The following is a 17,004-nucleotide window of genomic DNA, read 5'->3' on the forward strand; positions in this document are numbered from 1 at the left end:
CCAGACCAATGTCTGTCAAGTACGACTTCACTTGACCCAGAGAAATCCTTCATAACCTCCTTTTTGTCTATCCTCTATACACATCATAACAGTAACAAGATTTGCGCTGAAAAAACACGCAACGAAATGGGTATCCTAACACTCCTCAACCTAACGGCAACTTAGTGCTTGCACCCGTGGGCGCAGGCCTTGTGCTTCTTGCTGGGCTTGTCGCCATCCTCCTCAGACTCATCGTCGTCAGACTCATCATCCTCGCCATCGCTGATGTCGTCGCTCTCCTGGGCCTGCTCTGTTTGGTTGTTAGTATTCTACATTCTGTTCACTGCTAACTCTGTCAACGGGGGCCACTTACGGAAGTACTTGAGGGCGTTGGGCCAGAGGTCATCAGCAATCGCCATGGCAACGGTATCGCCATCAGGGAAAATGTCAAGCTCTTCCTCGTCCTCCCAATCCTCATCATCTTCATCCTCCTTCATCTCCTCATCCTCCTCGACCTTCTCGCCGGCCTGGCGCTTCTTGCGGTCCTCGGCCTCCTTCTTGAGGGCCTCGATGTTCTCCTCGGCGGAGACTCGTTCGCCAATGAAGCCGAAGAAGCAGAAGAAGCTCACAGAACCAGCGTCCTCGGCTTCGATTTTCTCCTTCAGCTCCTTCTGCTTGGGGGTGAGCTCCTTCTTCTCCTTACCCTCCTTCTTGGGGGCAGCCTTCTCCTCCTCCCAGGCAGCCTTGGCAAGGGACAAAAGACCGTTGGTCAGGTCCTTGCCGTCCTTCCACTTGATATCGACAGGCTCGCTGACATAGCCGACGAAGCCGTCCTTGCCGTGGCGCCACCAGAACTTCTTCTCGAGGACCTTGTCCTCAAAGTAGTCATTCTCCTCGAACTCGAACTTGATGGAGACACTGCGGGGGTCTCCGCCCTCAACGGGGGTGTCGATCTCGAAGCGCTTGACGTCAATGGACTTGATGGAACCGAGGAGGATCTGAGCATCGGTGGGCTGAATGAAGGCGTCAATGTCCTCGGGGGCCTGCTCGATAACAAGGGGCCAGAAGTGCTCGATCTTGGAGACGATCTCGGCGCGCTTTACGTAGAGGTCCTTGGAAAGGTTGTACTGGTGGCGGACTGGGAGGTTCAAAGCGTTAGTATTCAGCAGTCGCAAGGGCGCAGCAACGGTCGCGGGGGTGGGAACTCACTAATCTCGGTCTCGACATCGTCGAACTGAGCCTCAATTTCACCCAGCTGGTCGTAGGTAGCGAAGATCTCTTCGGCGGTGACGATGGCCATTGTGTCTGATTTGAATGGTAAAAGACTGGGGAGACGGGTCGAGAGTGTGATGTGAGAGGAGGAGAATATGCGGTGAAGAAGTAAGAAAAGAAGTGCCGTGGGACAGAGAGTTGGTTGGCTTTTTAAGCTACAGGTAACTGATAGACCCTCGACAGGCGCAAAAAAAAAAAAAAAAAGGTTCTGCCCCTCCTCGTCGCAAGGCAGCCTACCAGCAGAGTCGCATCAATGCAGCGCGGGGTCCTGCCCTTCCATCTGCCCCGCCAAAAAGTTGTGAACTGGAGCTTGGCATCCACACAACTGCGAAAAGATAGTGGGGTAGCAAGAACGGCGGAGACCCGAGACCCTGCCAAGCAAGGTGGGGCCGTTATGCGTTCAACGGCGAGCTCTCTCTGCCGGCCTGCCCGGCCCGAGGGGTATCCATCCCCGGGGTCTTTCTTCCAGGCACGCCAGGTTCCCGCTCATTAACATTTGGCCTCTCAAACTTCTTTTCTGTATGCGTTTCTATAAGGTGTGGGCAATTGTGTCAAAAGCTCCTTCTGGCCCGTCTAGTTGCGAGTGCTCGCTTGACAGTTGCTGAGAGTGTGCCTTCTCATCATACAATCACCAATCACGAAACATACTGGCAGATAGGTAGCCACACGATTGCTATCTCTTCCTTCTAACCTTAGCCTCAGCCCCGGCTTTGACACAGGGCTGTCGGGAGCTCATGGCGGGGTACCCCCACCATAAAGTGCCGTTACGCAATGAGAAGCTCTCACAGACTACGCCAATGACAGTGTGGAGGTCATGAACAACCCCCGCGGAACCTCCATGGACATAAATGGCCTATAAAAAGCCCTCTTGCCCCTTTTTCAAGCAACCCGTCCTCTTATAAACTTGTTCATCTCATCCTGAAGCCAAACACCGCTGTCACAAAGCAAAGGCACGAACGCGTGGAGACAGGCGTACCAACAGCAGCTCTTTACCGCCAGTCTGCAACGCTGAGGCCCTTCCCTTCCGCTATCGGGCTGTGTTTCGTCGGAACAAGCTGCTTTATCAGTTTCCGTCTCCTCGACGAGCTTATCTCTGCTTTTCGCAAGCACCTTCGCCAGCAGCCAGAGCCACAATGCATCGTGTCATTGTTCCCCGAAGTCGGGACCGTTCTTTACTTCTGCACCAAGGTTATCAACGGCCTTGGGGTTTGAGGGGGGTTGCTCTTTGTCCAGTCGGACGCTCCGCAATTGACTTTCTCTTAGTCAACAGATGGCGCTCCTTGCCAGCAACTGCCAGCGCGTGACCGCATCACCTTCCCAATAACTCGTTTTCAGGTGTCATCCCGATTTCATCTGCTGCCTGACCGGTGAGCGTTTGGGTAAAGCGGTGGTTCAGTTGCCGATGGAAGGATTGATGTGACGACGAAAAAGCCGATCCGAACTCACCCGCTTCCGGGATGCTCACCGGCCACCGGAGCTCATTTTTGAGAAGTAACAATCGGGTTTTGTTTTTTGAACTCGAAACGTATTTTCGTAAATTTTGACTCTCGGTGGCGGTAAAGCTACCGAGACACAGTATTGAGCCTTGTTCGCCATCAATTGGGAAATAAGAAGGTGTATAAAACGCCCCCAGGTTCTCCACCAAGGAACAACACTATTTCAACCTACCAGCACTCAAGTAGACAAACCTGCCTCAAACTTGCCGAAATTCTCGATTTAGTTCAGTTCGACATTCAACAGGGCCGGCAGAATGGGCGGCGTCACTTTCATGGAGGGCAACCCGGACCGGAAGTTCCCCGAGTCCCGGGTCCTCATCATCATGACCGGCGGCACAATTTGTATGCAGCCCTCCGCTGATGGCCTCGTCCCAATGAGCGGCTTTCTCGAACTTGCCATGGCTCCCCGACCTTCCTTCAACGACAGCACGGCTCCGTCCAGTAAGTATACCTTACCTTTATCACCCTCAGTTCTACACGTTGACTAACCCCCCATCACAGCCAATATAACAGCCTACACAAAAGAAGGCCACAAACTCACCCTATCCTCCCTCCGGACCCCCACCTCAGCCTACTGCAAACACATCCGCTACTCCATCCTCGAGTTCTCCCCCCTCCTCGACTCCTCTAGCATCGCATCGGCAGGGTGGACAGACATCGCCCTCACCATCCAGCAAAACTACCACCTCTTCGACGGCTTCGTCATCCTCCACGGCACCGACTCGCTAGCTTACACCGCTTCGGCCCTGTCGTTCATGCTTTCTGATCTCGGCAAACCAGTCATCCTCACCGGCTCCCAGGCCTCAATCTTTGCCCTCCAATCCGACGCCGTCGACAATTTACTGGGCAGTCTCATCATCGCAGGCACATTCACCATCCCGGAAGTCTGCCTTTTTTTCCATCACACTTTGTTCAGAGGGAACCGCACAACAAAAGTCTCGGCCTCGAGCTTCGAAGCGTTCGACTCCCCCAACTCTGACCCCCTGGCGAAGGTGACAAGTTTGGGAGTAGATGTAAACTGGGGTTTAGTGCGGCGCCCAACCCGCATCAAAGAATTCAACGTCACCAAAACTCTCGACACGACTCACGTTGCCTCGCTTCGCATCTTTCCCGGCATCTGGCCTCAGCTGGTCGACTCTGTCCTTCGTGTCCCTGACCTGAGGGGTTTGGTTCTCGAGACGTTTGGCATGGGGAATGCACCGGGGGGTGTGGATGGGCATCTCACAAAGGCGATCAAACAGGCGGTTGAGAGGGGGATTGTCATTGTTAATGTCAGCCAGTGTACTAATGGGTTTGTGAGCCCGTTGTACGCGCCGGGGACGGCGCTGGGGAGGGCGGGGGTGGTGTTTGGGGGAGATTTGACGACGGAGGCGGCGTTGACGAAGCTGAGTTATTTGCTGGCGTTGAAGGATAGGGGGACGGTTGGGTTGGAGGAGGTGAAGGAGATGATGGGACGGAGTTTGAGGGGGGAGATGACGGAGTTGAGGGTCGCGAGCTTTGTTCACCCGGCTGGGGTGGTGGAGGAAGATGTGGTGGGGAAGATTACGGCTGCGGGTAGGTTTTTTTTTTTAATTGTTGATTTTCACATTTCTCTTGAGTGGTTAATCCTAACTGATTTATTTTTCTGTCTACAGAATCAGCCTTTACAGCCCTAGGCTACGCAATCAGCAACGGCGACCTCCGCACCGTACGGGAGCTTTTGGAAGGGGACGAGTTCAACCACCAGCTCCTCAAAAAGGCGGACTACGCTGGCAACACGGCCGTTCATCTTGCCGCTGTCGGGCCCGAGCCAAAGATCCTCAGGGAGGTCCTCGAGCGGGGCGCTAGCGTACACGTCAGGAACCGGGCGAACAACACGCCGCTTTATTTGGCGGAAAAAATGGTTGCCAGCGGGACGACGCCGAAGAGCGAAGAGTGTGTCGGTTTGTTGAAGGAGGCGGGGGGCCATCTGTGGTTGGAGAATGAGGAGAGCATGGCTAATAGCCGGAGGGGGTCTGTGGGGGGCAGAGAGAATGGAAATGGAGTTAACGCCAAACCAGCCGAGGAGAAGTTGACTTTGGAAGTGGAAGCTCCTCTCCTTGGTGGCCCAGAGAGTTTTCTCTGGGGGGGTGCAACGGAGAAGGTCCGTCAGGAACACGACGCTGTGTGGAAGAACGCGATGGAGAGAGTTCGCAAGGAGCAGGATTCTGTGATTGAAAGAGCACGCAAGGAGCTGGATGCCAAATTGATGCAGGAACTCGCAATGGTCGAGGCTGAGAGGGCCAGACTGCTGAAAATTGGGGATACGCCGAATGTGCAGGGTGGTGCCGACGATATCGAGTCGACAACGGGAAAGATCGTCAACTGAGGGGTATACCCGAGCTGCGTGGTGATTTGGTTGGAGATGTTTTCTTAGGGTCTGAATCTTGAGACAGCGTACATGCTTCATGTAGACGTCTATGCCCAAGTTTTTGGCCATATGATATGTGGTTTCGTTTGGTTGGTTGAACATGCAAGAAATTATCTACCGATAGGTAGATCGGGTCCGTTTTTTGGGTCTTGTTTGCGGGTAGTATCTAGATAGATCAGATACTCAAGAGTTGGGGGCGGCCTTTTCGTGAGCTGCTCTGTTTTGTTTTACATGTCAGTAGATGTAAACGAATCGTTAGTTTTCAACCGCGAGGCTGCAGCCTGAAGACCATCAATGGGGGCTAAAAGACCCCATATCTACCGGCAGGCTACCGATGTAAAGGCCTCATCACACGCAGGCGCAAGTTTATACATGTGCACTTTTCACTCACTTGCAGCTTACAAACCTATGCATACCTAGGGCGAGCGGCCGATCAGGGGGGGTAGTACAAAAATTTGTAGTTCGCTTGAGGAGCTGGCCTGGTTCATGAGTAGGTCTTTTCCCACACCACCTCAGATGCAGCTCACCCTCCATGGGGCTGGTTGCCTCGCCCAGCTTCGGCACGAGTAAGGTACCCGGGCTTTGGTGTTCATCTGTGAGGTGGGTGTTCAGCTGCAAGGCCTGCCGGATTAGGATTGGAAAATCAGAAAGTGGGCCGGTTGGATAGGTGGCCTTGTGGAGGTGGCCACCGGTTGATGTAAGTGACGACTGGATAGGAAAGGAAGGCTGGGCTTTGCCCATATGTGCTTCAGGGTGCATTCATCTTCAAGAGTTTGAACTTTAGTTGAATCGAGGGGAATGGCCTTATTTCAGCTCAAGGCGGCCGCTGAGGCTGGAGATGACGGTTTTGTTTATGGAGGGAATGGGATGCCTCCAGTGGCTCGTGGTTGTTGTGGCTGTTGCTCATGCCTGAAGCATATCCTTTTGCCTCTTGACCCGGAGTGTGCCTGGATGACTAGGTAGGTATGAGTCCTTGAAGAGTTTTCTTTTTTGCCTTGAATCCTACGTGGAAAATTAGTTCAGGTGATGAGGAATAAGAGGAGCCGATGCTAAGCTTGAGGTTCCTACAGCCTTGCATGATAGGCTTCTTAGGGTGCTGGGATGGTGTGTGGTGGTGCATAACCGAGGCACGTTGACTAACGGAATCCGCCCCGGACGACACACTGAGTAGATAGTGCCTTCCCTTCTAGGTGTCAAATGGTGGCCCAGGTGATGACTTGCAGGTAGTGACAGGCACCGGCAACCTCTTTGTGAGGGATTGCGGTGACTAAATCAAGAAGTGTCATCGTTATACTTCTTTCAATAACACCCCTTGCTCTTGGTTGAGCCTCATCTATCGCAGAGACCACCTTCTTTGAAAACAAGCTATCGCCACATATCAATGAACATTCGGTCAGAAAAAACTAACTCACTCACATGCCGCCTGACCTTTTCGACTTTGCTGTTGTTGCCTAGGCCATGTTCGACCGAGATCACCGGCAGCCCATATCATTCTCTGTGTCAGGTAGGTGTTGGTTCCAGACCTGGTACTGTTTCACTTGCAAAAGAAGGGTTCACCACAGGACGTGACTAGGTTCTCGGTGAGTGCCACAGCATACAATGCTGCTTTTCCACTCTCGAAGCTGCTTGCATGCCCGAGGGTGGGGGACGCTTTGCAGCAGAGCGTGCAGTTGGGCCTTTGTTGTTGGTTCGACCCTTCATCCACCACACCAACGATCGTCCAGAATCACCTCTCGGTCCCCTGCATCAGGGCCCTTTGGGCCGCAGGCTATCGGGCTTGTCGAAAAGCAGTCAAAATAAAGCGGGAAAGGCAGCCATTCCCTAAACTTACCACTTCCCTGGGTCACCCGGGGCTGGTATCACTCTACCCAAGTCCCACAGGAGCGATATCACCGTGGCCTCACTGCGGGTCAGACTAGGCCGGCCTACGTAGCGACCTTTGGTGTTGTTTCTCCTCATCACCGGCCTCCGCGACGGAGCGCGTTTTGCGGGGTTTACACTGCACAGGCAAGCAACACTGCAATTGTTTGTTTGTTGTGGTCTGTTCTCAACCGGTCCAGTAACTGCGCAAGCGGTTCTCTATGGATTCCAGAGGACCCGGGGGAATGGCTTGTACTAGAATATCAAGACGAACGTGGGTTAAGCATGTGACACAGCAGAGACGCAAGACAGAAATCTCTGCCATTTCTTTGCGGGAGACAAAACACTAGCCATGCTGCTACCCGAGCACCTCTCCCCCAGAAAGTTGATCTCTGTGTGGCCACACCATTTCTCGTGAACGTATTGCCACAAGAGAGGCAAGCACGATGAGTTTGGCACCCGCTGATCCAGAAAACCGGAAAAAGAGGACAAAGACTGGCATGAGCGAGTGTTTTCCCCGGTTTCTTCTCTGTAAGGCTGATTTGCGGATTTGGCTGCTGCCCAAAGGGGGTAGTTAAGCATGGCCCGCGTAATGGGTAAGGCGACCTCTTCCTTTCTTCCTACCTAGGTAGGCTTCATGCACGTCTCTGCTCTGGTTTCTCGGCCTAGGAGTATTAAAGGGCTCTGCTTCCTCCAGACTTTCTTCTTCTGGATTGAGTACTTGCAGGAAGGCTCTCGAACGCAGCCAACAGCTCGACAGAGGCCTCAATACCTCCAGAACCAACTCCTCACGGCCCATTTAACAGCGGCTCGTTGGTGAAGTCGGTTTTCTCTTCTCTCTTCTTCTTTCTCTACACAAGATTCTTCAGACAATATGGACTTCTCCCACCTCCTTCGGACGGCCCTACCTCCATTTGTTGGTAATATGAGCGCAGAAGACAACAATGCCACCCAGAATATCGTCGAAACCCTCACGCCACTGCTCGGTTTGCAGTTCAACCCATTTTTGAATCTGTTCATGATTTTCTACGACTTGGCCGGCGGTCGCCTCGGCACACTGGGTTTAAACCCAGCGTATATTCTGACCTCATTTGGACTGGCTTGGGCTTTCAACAAGACGTGGGTGCATATCTACGCAAACGTCATGTCAATTCTGGGAAGGTATTTTACCGCCTCGGTTCAGGTCAACAGCGGGGATAACATCTACGACCATGTGATGAAGTTCCTCGCCAACCGGCAGGACATGACCGAATCTCGCTCTCTGACGGCAGAGACGTGGTTCAAGCCAACATCAGAAGAGGCGGACGAGGCAGATTTGTTCCGGACCAAAATCTCGCCCGACGGCGAAGGGGTCAACCTCAACTTCTCCAACCAAGAGTCCAAGTGCCCCCCTCGTTTTACGCCCGCAATCGGACTGCACAACTTTTGGTTCCGGGGCAAGTATTTCGCGTTGAGCCGGCAGCAGGAGACGCTGCACACAGACAACAGCTGGGGCGGCTCGCAGTACAGGGACAGGGAGTCACTTGTTCTGTCCTGCTACGGCCGTTCGCCTGAGCCTATCAAGCGCCTTCTGGAGCATGCGAAGCAAGAGTACTACAGCGAGCACAACGCCAGGACCATTGTCAAACGTCCGGCTTCACAGAGCATGAGGAGCTATGGTGGCCGGCACAGCTGGTCCATGGTGGCAAATCGGCCGGTTCGCCCCATGAAGACGGTGGTACTGGATGAGAAGCAAAAGGTGCAAGTGCTTTACGACATGAACGAGTACCTCCACCCTTCTACTCCGCGATGGTAAGTATTTCTCTCACGAACCGCATCATATGGAATAATACTCTAACTCTCTATTTCAGGTATGCAAATCGCGGTATTCCCCTCCGTCGAGGCTATCTTTTCCACGGCCCGCCAGGGACAGGCAAAACGTCGCTGTCCTTTGCCCTGGCCGGTGTGTTTGGCCTTGACATTTACGTTATCTCGCTCCTTGACCCGTCTCTAACCGAAGAAGACCTTTGTGCACTCTTCAATTCCCTTCCGCGTCGCTGTGTGGTACTGCTCGAGGACATTGACACAGCTGGACTTGCTCGCCCGGGCGACTCAACTCCTGCTTCTGAAGACGGTGACGACAGTGACGAGAAGTCCAAGGACAAGTCAAAGAAGAAGGACAAGGATTCCAAAGAAAAAAAGTCTTCGGAATGGAACGTCGCCGACTTGGCCCGGGAGCTCAAGAAGCAGTCATCGAGTGAATCTACAGATAAGAAAGGCATTTCACTCTCTGGCCTGCTTAATGCTATTGACGGCGTCGCCTCTCACGAGGGCCGGGTTTTGATCATGACAACTAACAAACCGGAGACACTCGATGAGGCTCTCATTCGCCCCGGGCGGGTCGATCTTCAAATCGCCTTTACCAACGCCACCAGGGAACAAACCTGTGAGTTGTTCAAGAGGATGTACGACGCCGACCGGACCGCCACCACGCCTTTTCAAAAGGAGGACAGACCCCAGTCTACCGCCACCACCCGTCTCCGCTCCCGCCTCGCCTTCTTCCGTTCTCCCTCCAACAAAATTACAAGGACCATCTCCGCCCCGGTGGTTCGTCAGCTTCCCCTCAATGACAACAGCGGCGAGAAAGACGGCAACCTAACCGACACATCGGTCACCACAACAGCAGTCGACCTCGACTCTGACCTCTGCTCCCTCCCCTCCTCTGCCTCCCCAACAAAGATATCTTTTGCCCCGGAGGAAGTCAGCAAGCTCCTCGCCGAGGAGATTGACGACCTGAAACCCATCACCCCGGAAGAACTCGACAAGATCGCGCAGGGCTTTGCCTCCAAGATCCCCGAGGGGCAGTTCTCGCCTGCGGAACTGCAAGGGTTTCTGCTCAAGAGGAAGAGAGAGCCGAGAAGGGCGCTGAGGGAGGTGGGTGTTTGGGTCGAAGGGACGCTGGAGCAGAAGAAGAGCAAGACCAAGGTCGTTAGGGTGCAATGACTTGAAGACAGAAAACCAGAAAGGGGCAACTTTGCTGGATGATTTCTTTTTGCTTTTTTACACTTAATATTCTCTAGTTTGTTGTCTTCATATTTTTCGCACCATGCGGACTTTCTTTGAGCAGAGCGGGGGGCACAGACGCATACAGGTGAGCAAAAATTGGGTTTCAACAACGACAGGATGTTTTTTCTCGGGGGTTAGGCTAGGTAGGTAGGTAGGTAGGAAGGAAGGAAGGATTTGGATATGGACATGGAAAGAGGATGGATGGATGGGGGGGCGTTGGGGTTTCCTTTTCCTTTTTGTTCATGACGGACGATCGGTATCTATCTATTGTGAAGTGTCGCTTTGTCTTCTTTTAGAAATGCAGAACATGAGAATATGAGGTATATGAAAATCCTTGCAAAACGACTCTCATCTCCAACCATTTTCTCGTACTCCAACTTGCCCCCCTGGTCTAATCGAGTAGACCTTTCATCATGTTTTGCTTTGCAGATCCCATCCCTCCTCCTTCCTCGACACGCTTCCTCATCCTAAACATACCGGAACACAAAAGCTGGTTTGGTCCCCTTTGCCGGGTTGGTCCCCAGGCCGGGACCGGGGCCGGCTCGTCTCGGCTTTCGGCGGTCCCCACCACCCCCGTTCTGGCCCCACCCCTTTCACCCCCTCCCACCCGGTCCCGTCCAAACTTATCACACAATGAATGTCTATTCTTTTTTGTTTTCTCACCAACAAATCCCGGGTCCTAAAGCCCTCCTCCGTTTTGCCTCGCTTATCCCGCTGCCCGTTCAGTTGGATCAAAGAAAAATTCAAGCTAGAAAGTAGTAGCACCGGCCGCTGCCGAGATTCATGCGTTAGCTATTACGGACCTACCGAACCTGAACCCCCCACATATGTAAAAAGTTCGGACGACGTAACTCCGGGACGGGTCAGCAATGGGGGAGTGTCTTGCGACTGGGAAGTGGTCCTATTGGTGGGCTTGCAATCTTGCATGAACAATGAGATTCCCTGAGGATGGTGTTGTGGGATTCTCTTTACATCCACTGCCCCTAGTCTGATATTTTGTTGGGTTGGCATGGCTGGGAAGTTTGAACCGGCAGGTCGGCTCGGTAGAGATGACTGATTTGGGGTTGGGGTTTCTTGTGAGTAGTGTCTCCATTGTTACTAACTGGACGGCTCGGTACCTATGGCCAACTTGGGACTGGGGCATAGTTGTGGGTGTTATGATGTACAAGATGGTGCGGTATATCAGTTGTTAGCTATTTGTAACTTTGAAGGTTGGGTTGGGGGAGATGGCGAGGGGGTTCCTATCTGACGATGGAGTTTTGTCCCGTAGGCGGGGGAGGAGGAAGGTTGGTAGGTAGGCATCAGCATGAAGCTGCTGACACACCTAATCGTGATGAATGGTGCTAGCTTGGGATGGATGAGAAACGGTGAGATGGCCATCAACTCCGTTGTCTTACTCTCAGTCCGAAGAACACGTCGATGATAATCATGCTCATCCCGTCTCAAACCATCCTCCCAACCGGCCCGATCACGACCCAGACTTACCTCATGTTTCAACCGTCTGCCTACTTCCCCGGTCAGAGGGATTGAAGCTGACCCGAACGCACAATCGTGGCGTGGATTTATGCTTGACCTGATGTGCCTTGCAGATCCTCCACATTTTCTTCGAAACAATCGAAACTTTGGGAGGAAGGAAGGACCGGTCGTCAGCTCCTACTGCAAGTGCGGCTGGGACCACTACCTGCCTTGCCTTCTGTGGAGCGAGGCTTCGGTGTTGGAAACTGTGGCGTTCTTTCCTTCAAAAGTGTGTGGTATCTGCGGTCGGGAGCACTTTCTTACTTGCTCTCCTGGATTGTAGGTAGAGAATAGAAGTTGTGTCTTCAGGGGAAAAGCCGATCATGAATCTTCCTCAAGAAATTCAAATCCAATCATCCCAGCTTCTACACCAAGCCAGCTCGGAATCCCGGCAACCAGTAACATCCCATAGCTCTACCACCTCCCCTCATTCAGGAACAGGAGGCCCCAACTGCCGTTTAAGGGGTAGAATTCCCAAGGTGGCACAGGTAGGTGGCCTTGCACCCACCCCAGCTTTTCAACATCACGTTGGCCTCAACTCCAGAACCACTGACTGGTTGGATCAATCCCCCAAGCCTCAACAACAGAAAAACAAAAAAATACAAAAAAAAAATCTGGATGGAAGAAGACGGCTGGCTCTGTTATGCCGCGGGGTATCCCACCTACCGCGCAACAAAAGAACTCCTTATAATTCCTGCTCCAATGAGAAGCTCTGAAATGGGTCTTATACCAGCACAATCGAGCACCACCAAGACAAAACTACACCAAAAACCAACCTTCCTAATCCGTCCTAACTGGGATTATTACCCCACGAAAACTATCGTGCAGGAACGCGGTGAGAGGAAGTTGTTCGTTGACTTGTCTGTGCCTGCATAATCGCTTGCGTTATGCCTATACATGCTTTTAATCCGCCAACGCCAACCAAACGTGGGAAAGCCGGGGAGCGAAAATCATGCAAGGTAGCAAGCGAGCAATCGTCTTTTTCTTCATCCTTCTGTCGTACCGTGATGGTTTTGTTTTACTGTTGCCGTTGCTCTCGCTTCACGGGTGGGGTAAAAGGTGATGATGCGCATTTCTATGGAAAATGTGATGATAAGAATGCAACGGTGATCATCACGACAACTCTGTAACGGTGGCTCTCCCAGGAAATGAAATCTCTCATTCCGTTGATTCCCGGGAAAAGTTGGTTGAAGAAGAGAGGCGAGTTGAAACATTTCCACCCCCTGAACTCCTGAAACTAACACCCCCACCACCACACCTCAACCTGAAAGGGAGAGCTCCCTATCATCTCGCCAAGGAGGGGTTGAAGAAACAACCCCCAAAAAAAAACCCTGACAATACGACAAGCTTTTCTTCCATCACGAGAATAATGACAATGTTGCAGTGTCAAAGACACAAGCGATAAGTAAAACCGCGAGGGTGGTGATCCCAGTGGACGGGAAGGGAGGGGGGAGGTGAAACATCGTGACCGACTCGGTGGTGATTGATCCTTGAATGGGATGGTTACGGAGACTAAGTTCATTGTCACGATAAAAGTTTGTAGGCAAATTGCTTCAAAATATTTCAGATATTCTTTGTGCCTGCCTTGCTTATTGTGGTTGCAAAAAAAAAATGCTTGTATCCTTCCCAAGTGGTATCATATATATCATTTCAATCCAGCCCAAAGTCATATCCCACCCTCCTAGCAAAATCAAAAACGCCTTGCCCTTCAAGGGGTGGTTTATCATCCCATCATTATATGCCCCCGCTTTGTAATCCCAAATCCAATAAACTCCATGCCATGCTGATAGTATTGTCAGTGTAATGTGTGTGCGTAAAATGCAATCTGATCCAGTGTCTTAAACCCTCCCAGTAAACTTCACACTCCTCCTCCTAGCTGACAACCCGCTCAAGATCCCCCTCTTCTGCCTCTCCGTATTTGGCGATGTCGGTGAGAGGATATCACTCGGAAGACCTGGCTGCGATCCACTCATGACAATGGCATTCTTCTTGACAGCCCTGAGGATGTCGTTGTATGTGATCGGGGTCTGGGGTGTCTTGTCGCCAATCCTGCTGCTGATGTTCTCCTTTTCCTCGTCATGCTCCTCGAGTTGGTCGTCCGAGACAGAGACAGAGTGTTGCAACGAGCTCCTCTTGGTGCTGGTCGACGATCTTGGCTGGTGTGACACACTAGACCCCGACGTGTCAAGCGTAGGCCGGCTCTTCTTGCGAGCCAAGCTAAACGACCTCGTGACACCCTTCAAGATCTGAGTAGGCGTCCGTGGTGTTTTGGCAGCCTCCCCCTCCAGACTGTCAAGCGGTTTTGGCACCGCCTCCAGCGAGTAGTGAGATCCGTTGGCGTAAGGGTCAATGCTCAGAAACGCGGGAGGCTTCCTCTTGTTGGTGAGAAGGTCAGAAAGCAAGCTACTGCTGCTTCGCCTGTTGGGGTTGCTGCTGCGGGCCGAGAGACTGCTTGCTGGTGTGATTGGTCGATCACCGGAAGGGTGAATGGGTGCTGTCGTGGATGGTTTGAGAGACTCGGACTCGGACGACTCGGTGCTATTCCTTGTCCTGCTTGTGTTCACAGAAGAGGAGCTCAATGACACGGAACGCTGTTTTCTGAGAGAAAGGTTGACGATTGAGGGTTTGCCTGCAAACACCACCGAGACCACTCTTGCCGTGACCTCCTGGCTGCCTCGTCGGGTAGCGGCTGTGGGAGAGTCGGGGTCCTCGATGCTCGAGTCATAGTCATACTCGGAAAAATCGTCGGCGTCGGAGGAGGCGTCCTCTTCGGAGGAAAGATAGATGTCGTGCGGTGCGGTGGCCTGTCCTTCCTCTCCTCCCAGCTTCAATCCGTGGTTGTCCAATATCCTTGACACCCTCCTCGAACTCTTTTTGGGAAGCTCAGGGACGTCGTTGGTGGGATTGGTGCGAACCCTCTTGGGACTCGGAGCCAGTGTGTCGGGGTGTTCCTCGTCCATATCGTGATACTCGTCAAAGATGGGCTCGTCAAATTGTGTTGCTGTTTGCTTGTTTGTATATGCAATGTCCGGTTGGCTGTTCTCCTCGAGGTGACTGTCCACCAAAGACATGACCCTCCAGCAAGACTGTATAATGTAATTCAAGCAAGTGGCCAAGGGATATATGATCTTCGTGTTCTCGATCCCTAGTATCGAGCTCTCGTAGTGGGGGAGGGGGGCGAGCAGCTGAGGATCACTGGAATGGGGCGTGGACTATGGTATGGAGATTGGGGAGACCAGAAGAAGGGTAGGATGTTCCGAGAGGGCGGGAGGGTTTATTTTAATGCAGAGCTACAGCAGGATAAGGTGACGGTCCAAAGCCAAGAAGTGGGTGTAACGGCCTGCAAGAACCGGGCCCGCCGTCACTCTCAACCATGGCGTTTCTGGTCGGTCGGCTGGGTGGTGATGGATGGAGGGCTGGTGCATCAGCAGAGCGTGGTACGTACCCCCCTCTCCGTTTTCCCTGATCTGACGGAACGGATGAACGGTCTGGGCTGCCCTGTCTTTTGCACTTGCATAACAAGCAAGCCTCTCCCAGGCCCAGTGACCACACACACATTCCCTGCCCAACCCCTGCCTTCGTCAAGAACCCCTGCCCGATCGGGTTGCCAAGGATCGCGGCCGAAGAAGAGGTTTGAGTCGAATGAGTGTGAGTCTGCCCATCGCTGCCTTGGTCTGTCTTGACGGGGAAAAAAATACTTTCACACACCAAACATGTGCCTTCGGTGTCAATTCTCAAGTAGTTAATCATCAAGTGGTGGCAGTGATCCGAATGAGAGTGACAGCGCAAAGGACGGGCGCTGGTTGGCCTTTGAGTGGTGTTTCAGGTAAAAGCTCCTTCTCTCGTCTTCTTCCACGACCGCCAAGCCTTTTCTTCGACACCTGAACAACCACGCGCCCACCACACCAACGCAACGCTTAATTAGTGCACACAACGATATCTTGCAGTAGGACCTGAATATTTCTCCATTATTACGAACCGACGACAACTTCATTCTTGTCTTACACGTCAGGCGCATCCTCCAACGGAGCATCTCATAATTCCGGCTGCTGGCTGGGGGAGGTAGGTAGTCACAGTGTACATTCATTCCATCAACTCCATCAACTGCAGCTGCACCACTATCAACAGCAGCCCAATCCGGTTTTTGGTCACAGCCACCACCACCAGAGTTTGTATCTTTGATCGTCATCAACCCCCCTCTTTTTTTCCCAAGTTATCCCGACCCCTTCAAAGAATTTTTCTGTCCTCTTCATCATTCGAGAGTTTTACCCCCCACTGTGCCCGGTCATTGGTAGAGAACCCCTCATGCCACTCCCAAGAAGGGGGGCCCATTGTGTCCTAACTTTACAAATGATTGGACATCTCCGCACCATTCAACTCGGAGCTGGGCGGCAAGCTCCAAAGCAACGGTGAAGCTTTCCTCCAAACGACCCCTCCGGATTGGAGGGAATTTGATCGTCTCCTTCTTGCAGCAATAAAAGTCACGCTACACGCTTCCCTTCCTTTTCGAGTCCGAAAGTTAAACGAAGAGGCGAACCGAAAAACGAACCACACTTACACACACACACACCTCTTTTACGGAGCATACTCGGCTCTCTCCTCCGGCGGCTGGACAAGTTTGAACTGTCTCCATTGAGTTGACAGTCCGGGATCTACCAGTGCCGTTCATGATCGCCCGTCAAACACTTCTTTGACCCCTCGTTGGGGGGAGAATCCCAAAGGGTCATTCATGCCCTTTAGCCTCCCAGCCCCGGATCTTCCTATGCTTTAGTCGTCGAGGTTAGTTATCTTGGCCGCCGCTCAGGTCAATCAGCCAGCTGCCACATTACCGGGTACATTCCAACCCGCGCCTTTTTTTCCTCCTCCGATTTTTAAACAGCCCAAAGCCCAAAGCCCGACAGCTGGCCCGACGAGCGGGCAAGTAATGTCTTGTGCTCTTACATCCTGGGACGTGCGAATTAACCAGTCTTGTTAAACTTGATCGTGCAGTTTGACACACAGTGGCTGGGCCGCCTACTCAGAGGACATTCATCAGTTGGAGAGAGGCAGCCGTTTGGACTGACCTCCCGACCGACCGAGTGACAACACCACCTCACGGTCAGAATCATCCTCCGTTTTTTGTTGAAATCTGTCCCCCATCCGCGGCATAAACCTACACATTACCAGATAACGGAGCATCTGCCCTCTTCAGCCCGCCGCCTTCGCGGCCGCGAGAAAGAAAGGGGTAAGGCGTCGTCGGTCGGCGCTCCTTTGTAATCAATCTTTTTGCAGATTGTTTGCTCGAACGATCATGATTGTTAGGCCTCTTGCTGTGAGGACACATTGTGCAATACTATGACCCGACCGGGCGTTTGTGGTGGCGGGCGTACTACAGCAATCCATCCATCCATTCCGAGATCATGAAAGTACAGACCAACTGCAAGAACCCCTTACCTGTGCGTTGCATTC

General features: G+C 52.6%; 4 protein-coding genes across 4 annotated transcripts; 2 read left to right on the top strand and 2 right to left on the bottom strand.

Annotated features, from left to right (window-relative positions):
- Positions 1 to 29: 29 nt before the first annotated feature.
- Positions 30 to 1,610, bottom strand: QC764_211490 (uncharacterized protein). The gene is made up of 3 exons (XM_062944853.1): positions 1,189 to 1,610; positions 353 to 1,117; positions 30 to 289 (listed from the first exon to the last, which is right to left on the bottom strand). The coding sequence occupies exons 1-3, from the start codon at positions 1,277 to 1,279 to the stop codon at positions 162 to 164; spliced, it is 984 nt and encodes a 327-aa protein (XP_062803726.1). The 5' UTR covers positions 1,280 to 1,610; the 3' UTR covers positions 30 to 161.
- A 465-nt stretch (positions 1,611 to 2,075) lies between these two features.
- Positions 2,076 to 5,418, top strand: QC764_211500 (uncharacterized protein). Its single transcript, XM_062944854.1, has 3 exons — positions 2,076 to 3,188; positions 3,249 to 4,301; positions 4,382 to 5,418. Exons 1-3 carry the CDS (start codon positions 3,002 to 3,004, stop codon positions 5,092 to 5,094), a joined length of 1,953 nt encoding a protein of 650 aa, XP_062803727.1. The 5' UTR covers positions 2,076 to 3,001; the 3' UTR covers positions 5,095 to 5,418.
- Positions 5,419 to 6,410: 992 nt separating this feature from the next.
- Positions 6,411 to 10,400, top strand: QC764_211510 (uncharacterized protein). The gene is made up of 2 exons (XM_062944855.1): positions 6,411 to 8,787; positions 8,847 to 10,400. Exons 1-2 carry the CDS (start codon positions 7,871 to 7,873, stop codon positions 9,976 to 9,978), a joined length of 2,049 nt encoding a protein of 682 aa, XP_062803728.1. The 5' UTR covers positions 6,411 to 7,870; the 3' UTR covers positions 9,979 to 10,400.
- A 2,994-nt stretch (positions 10,401 to 13,394) lies between these two features.
- QC764_211520 (uncharacterized protein) lies at positions 13,395 to 14,627 on the bottom strand (the record flags this gene model as incomplete). Its single annotated transcript, XM_062944856.1, has 1 exon — positions 13,395 to 14,627. One exon carries the CDS (start codon positions 14,625 to 14,627, stop codon positions 13,395 to 13,397), a length of 1,233 nt encoding a protein of 410 aa, XP_062803729.1.
- Between the last annotated feature and the right edge of the window lie 2,377 nt (positions 14,628 to 17,004).

This window comes from Podospora pseudoanserina, chromosome 2, assembly GCF_035222485.1.
Source record: "Podospora pseudoanserina strain CBS 124.78 chromosome 2, whole genome shotgun sequence".
NCBI classification, from domain to species: Eukaryota; Fungi; Ascomycota; class Sordariomycetes; order Sordariales; family Podosporaceae; genus Podospora; species Podospora pseudoanserina.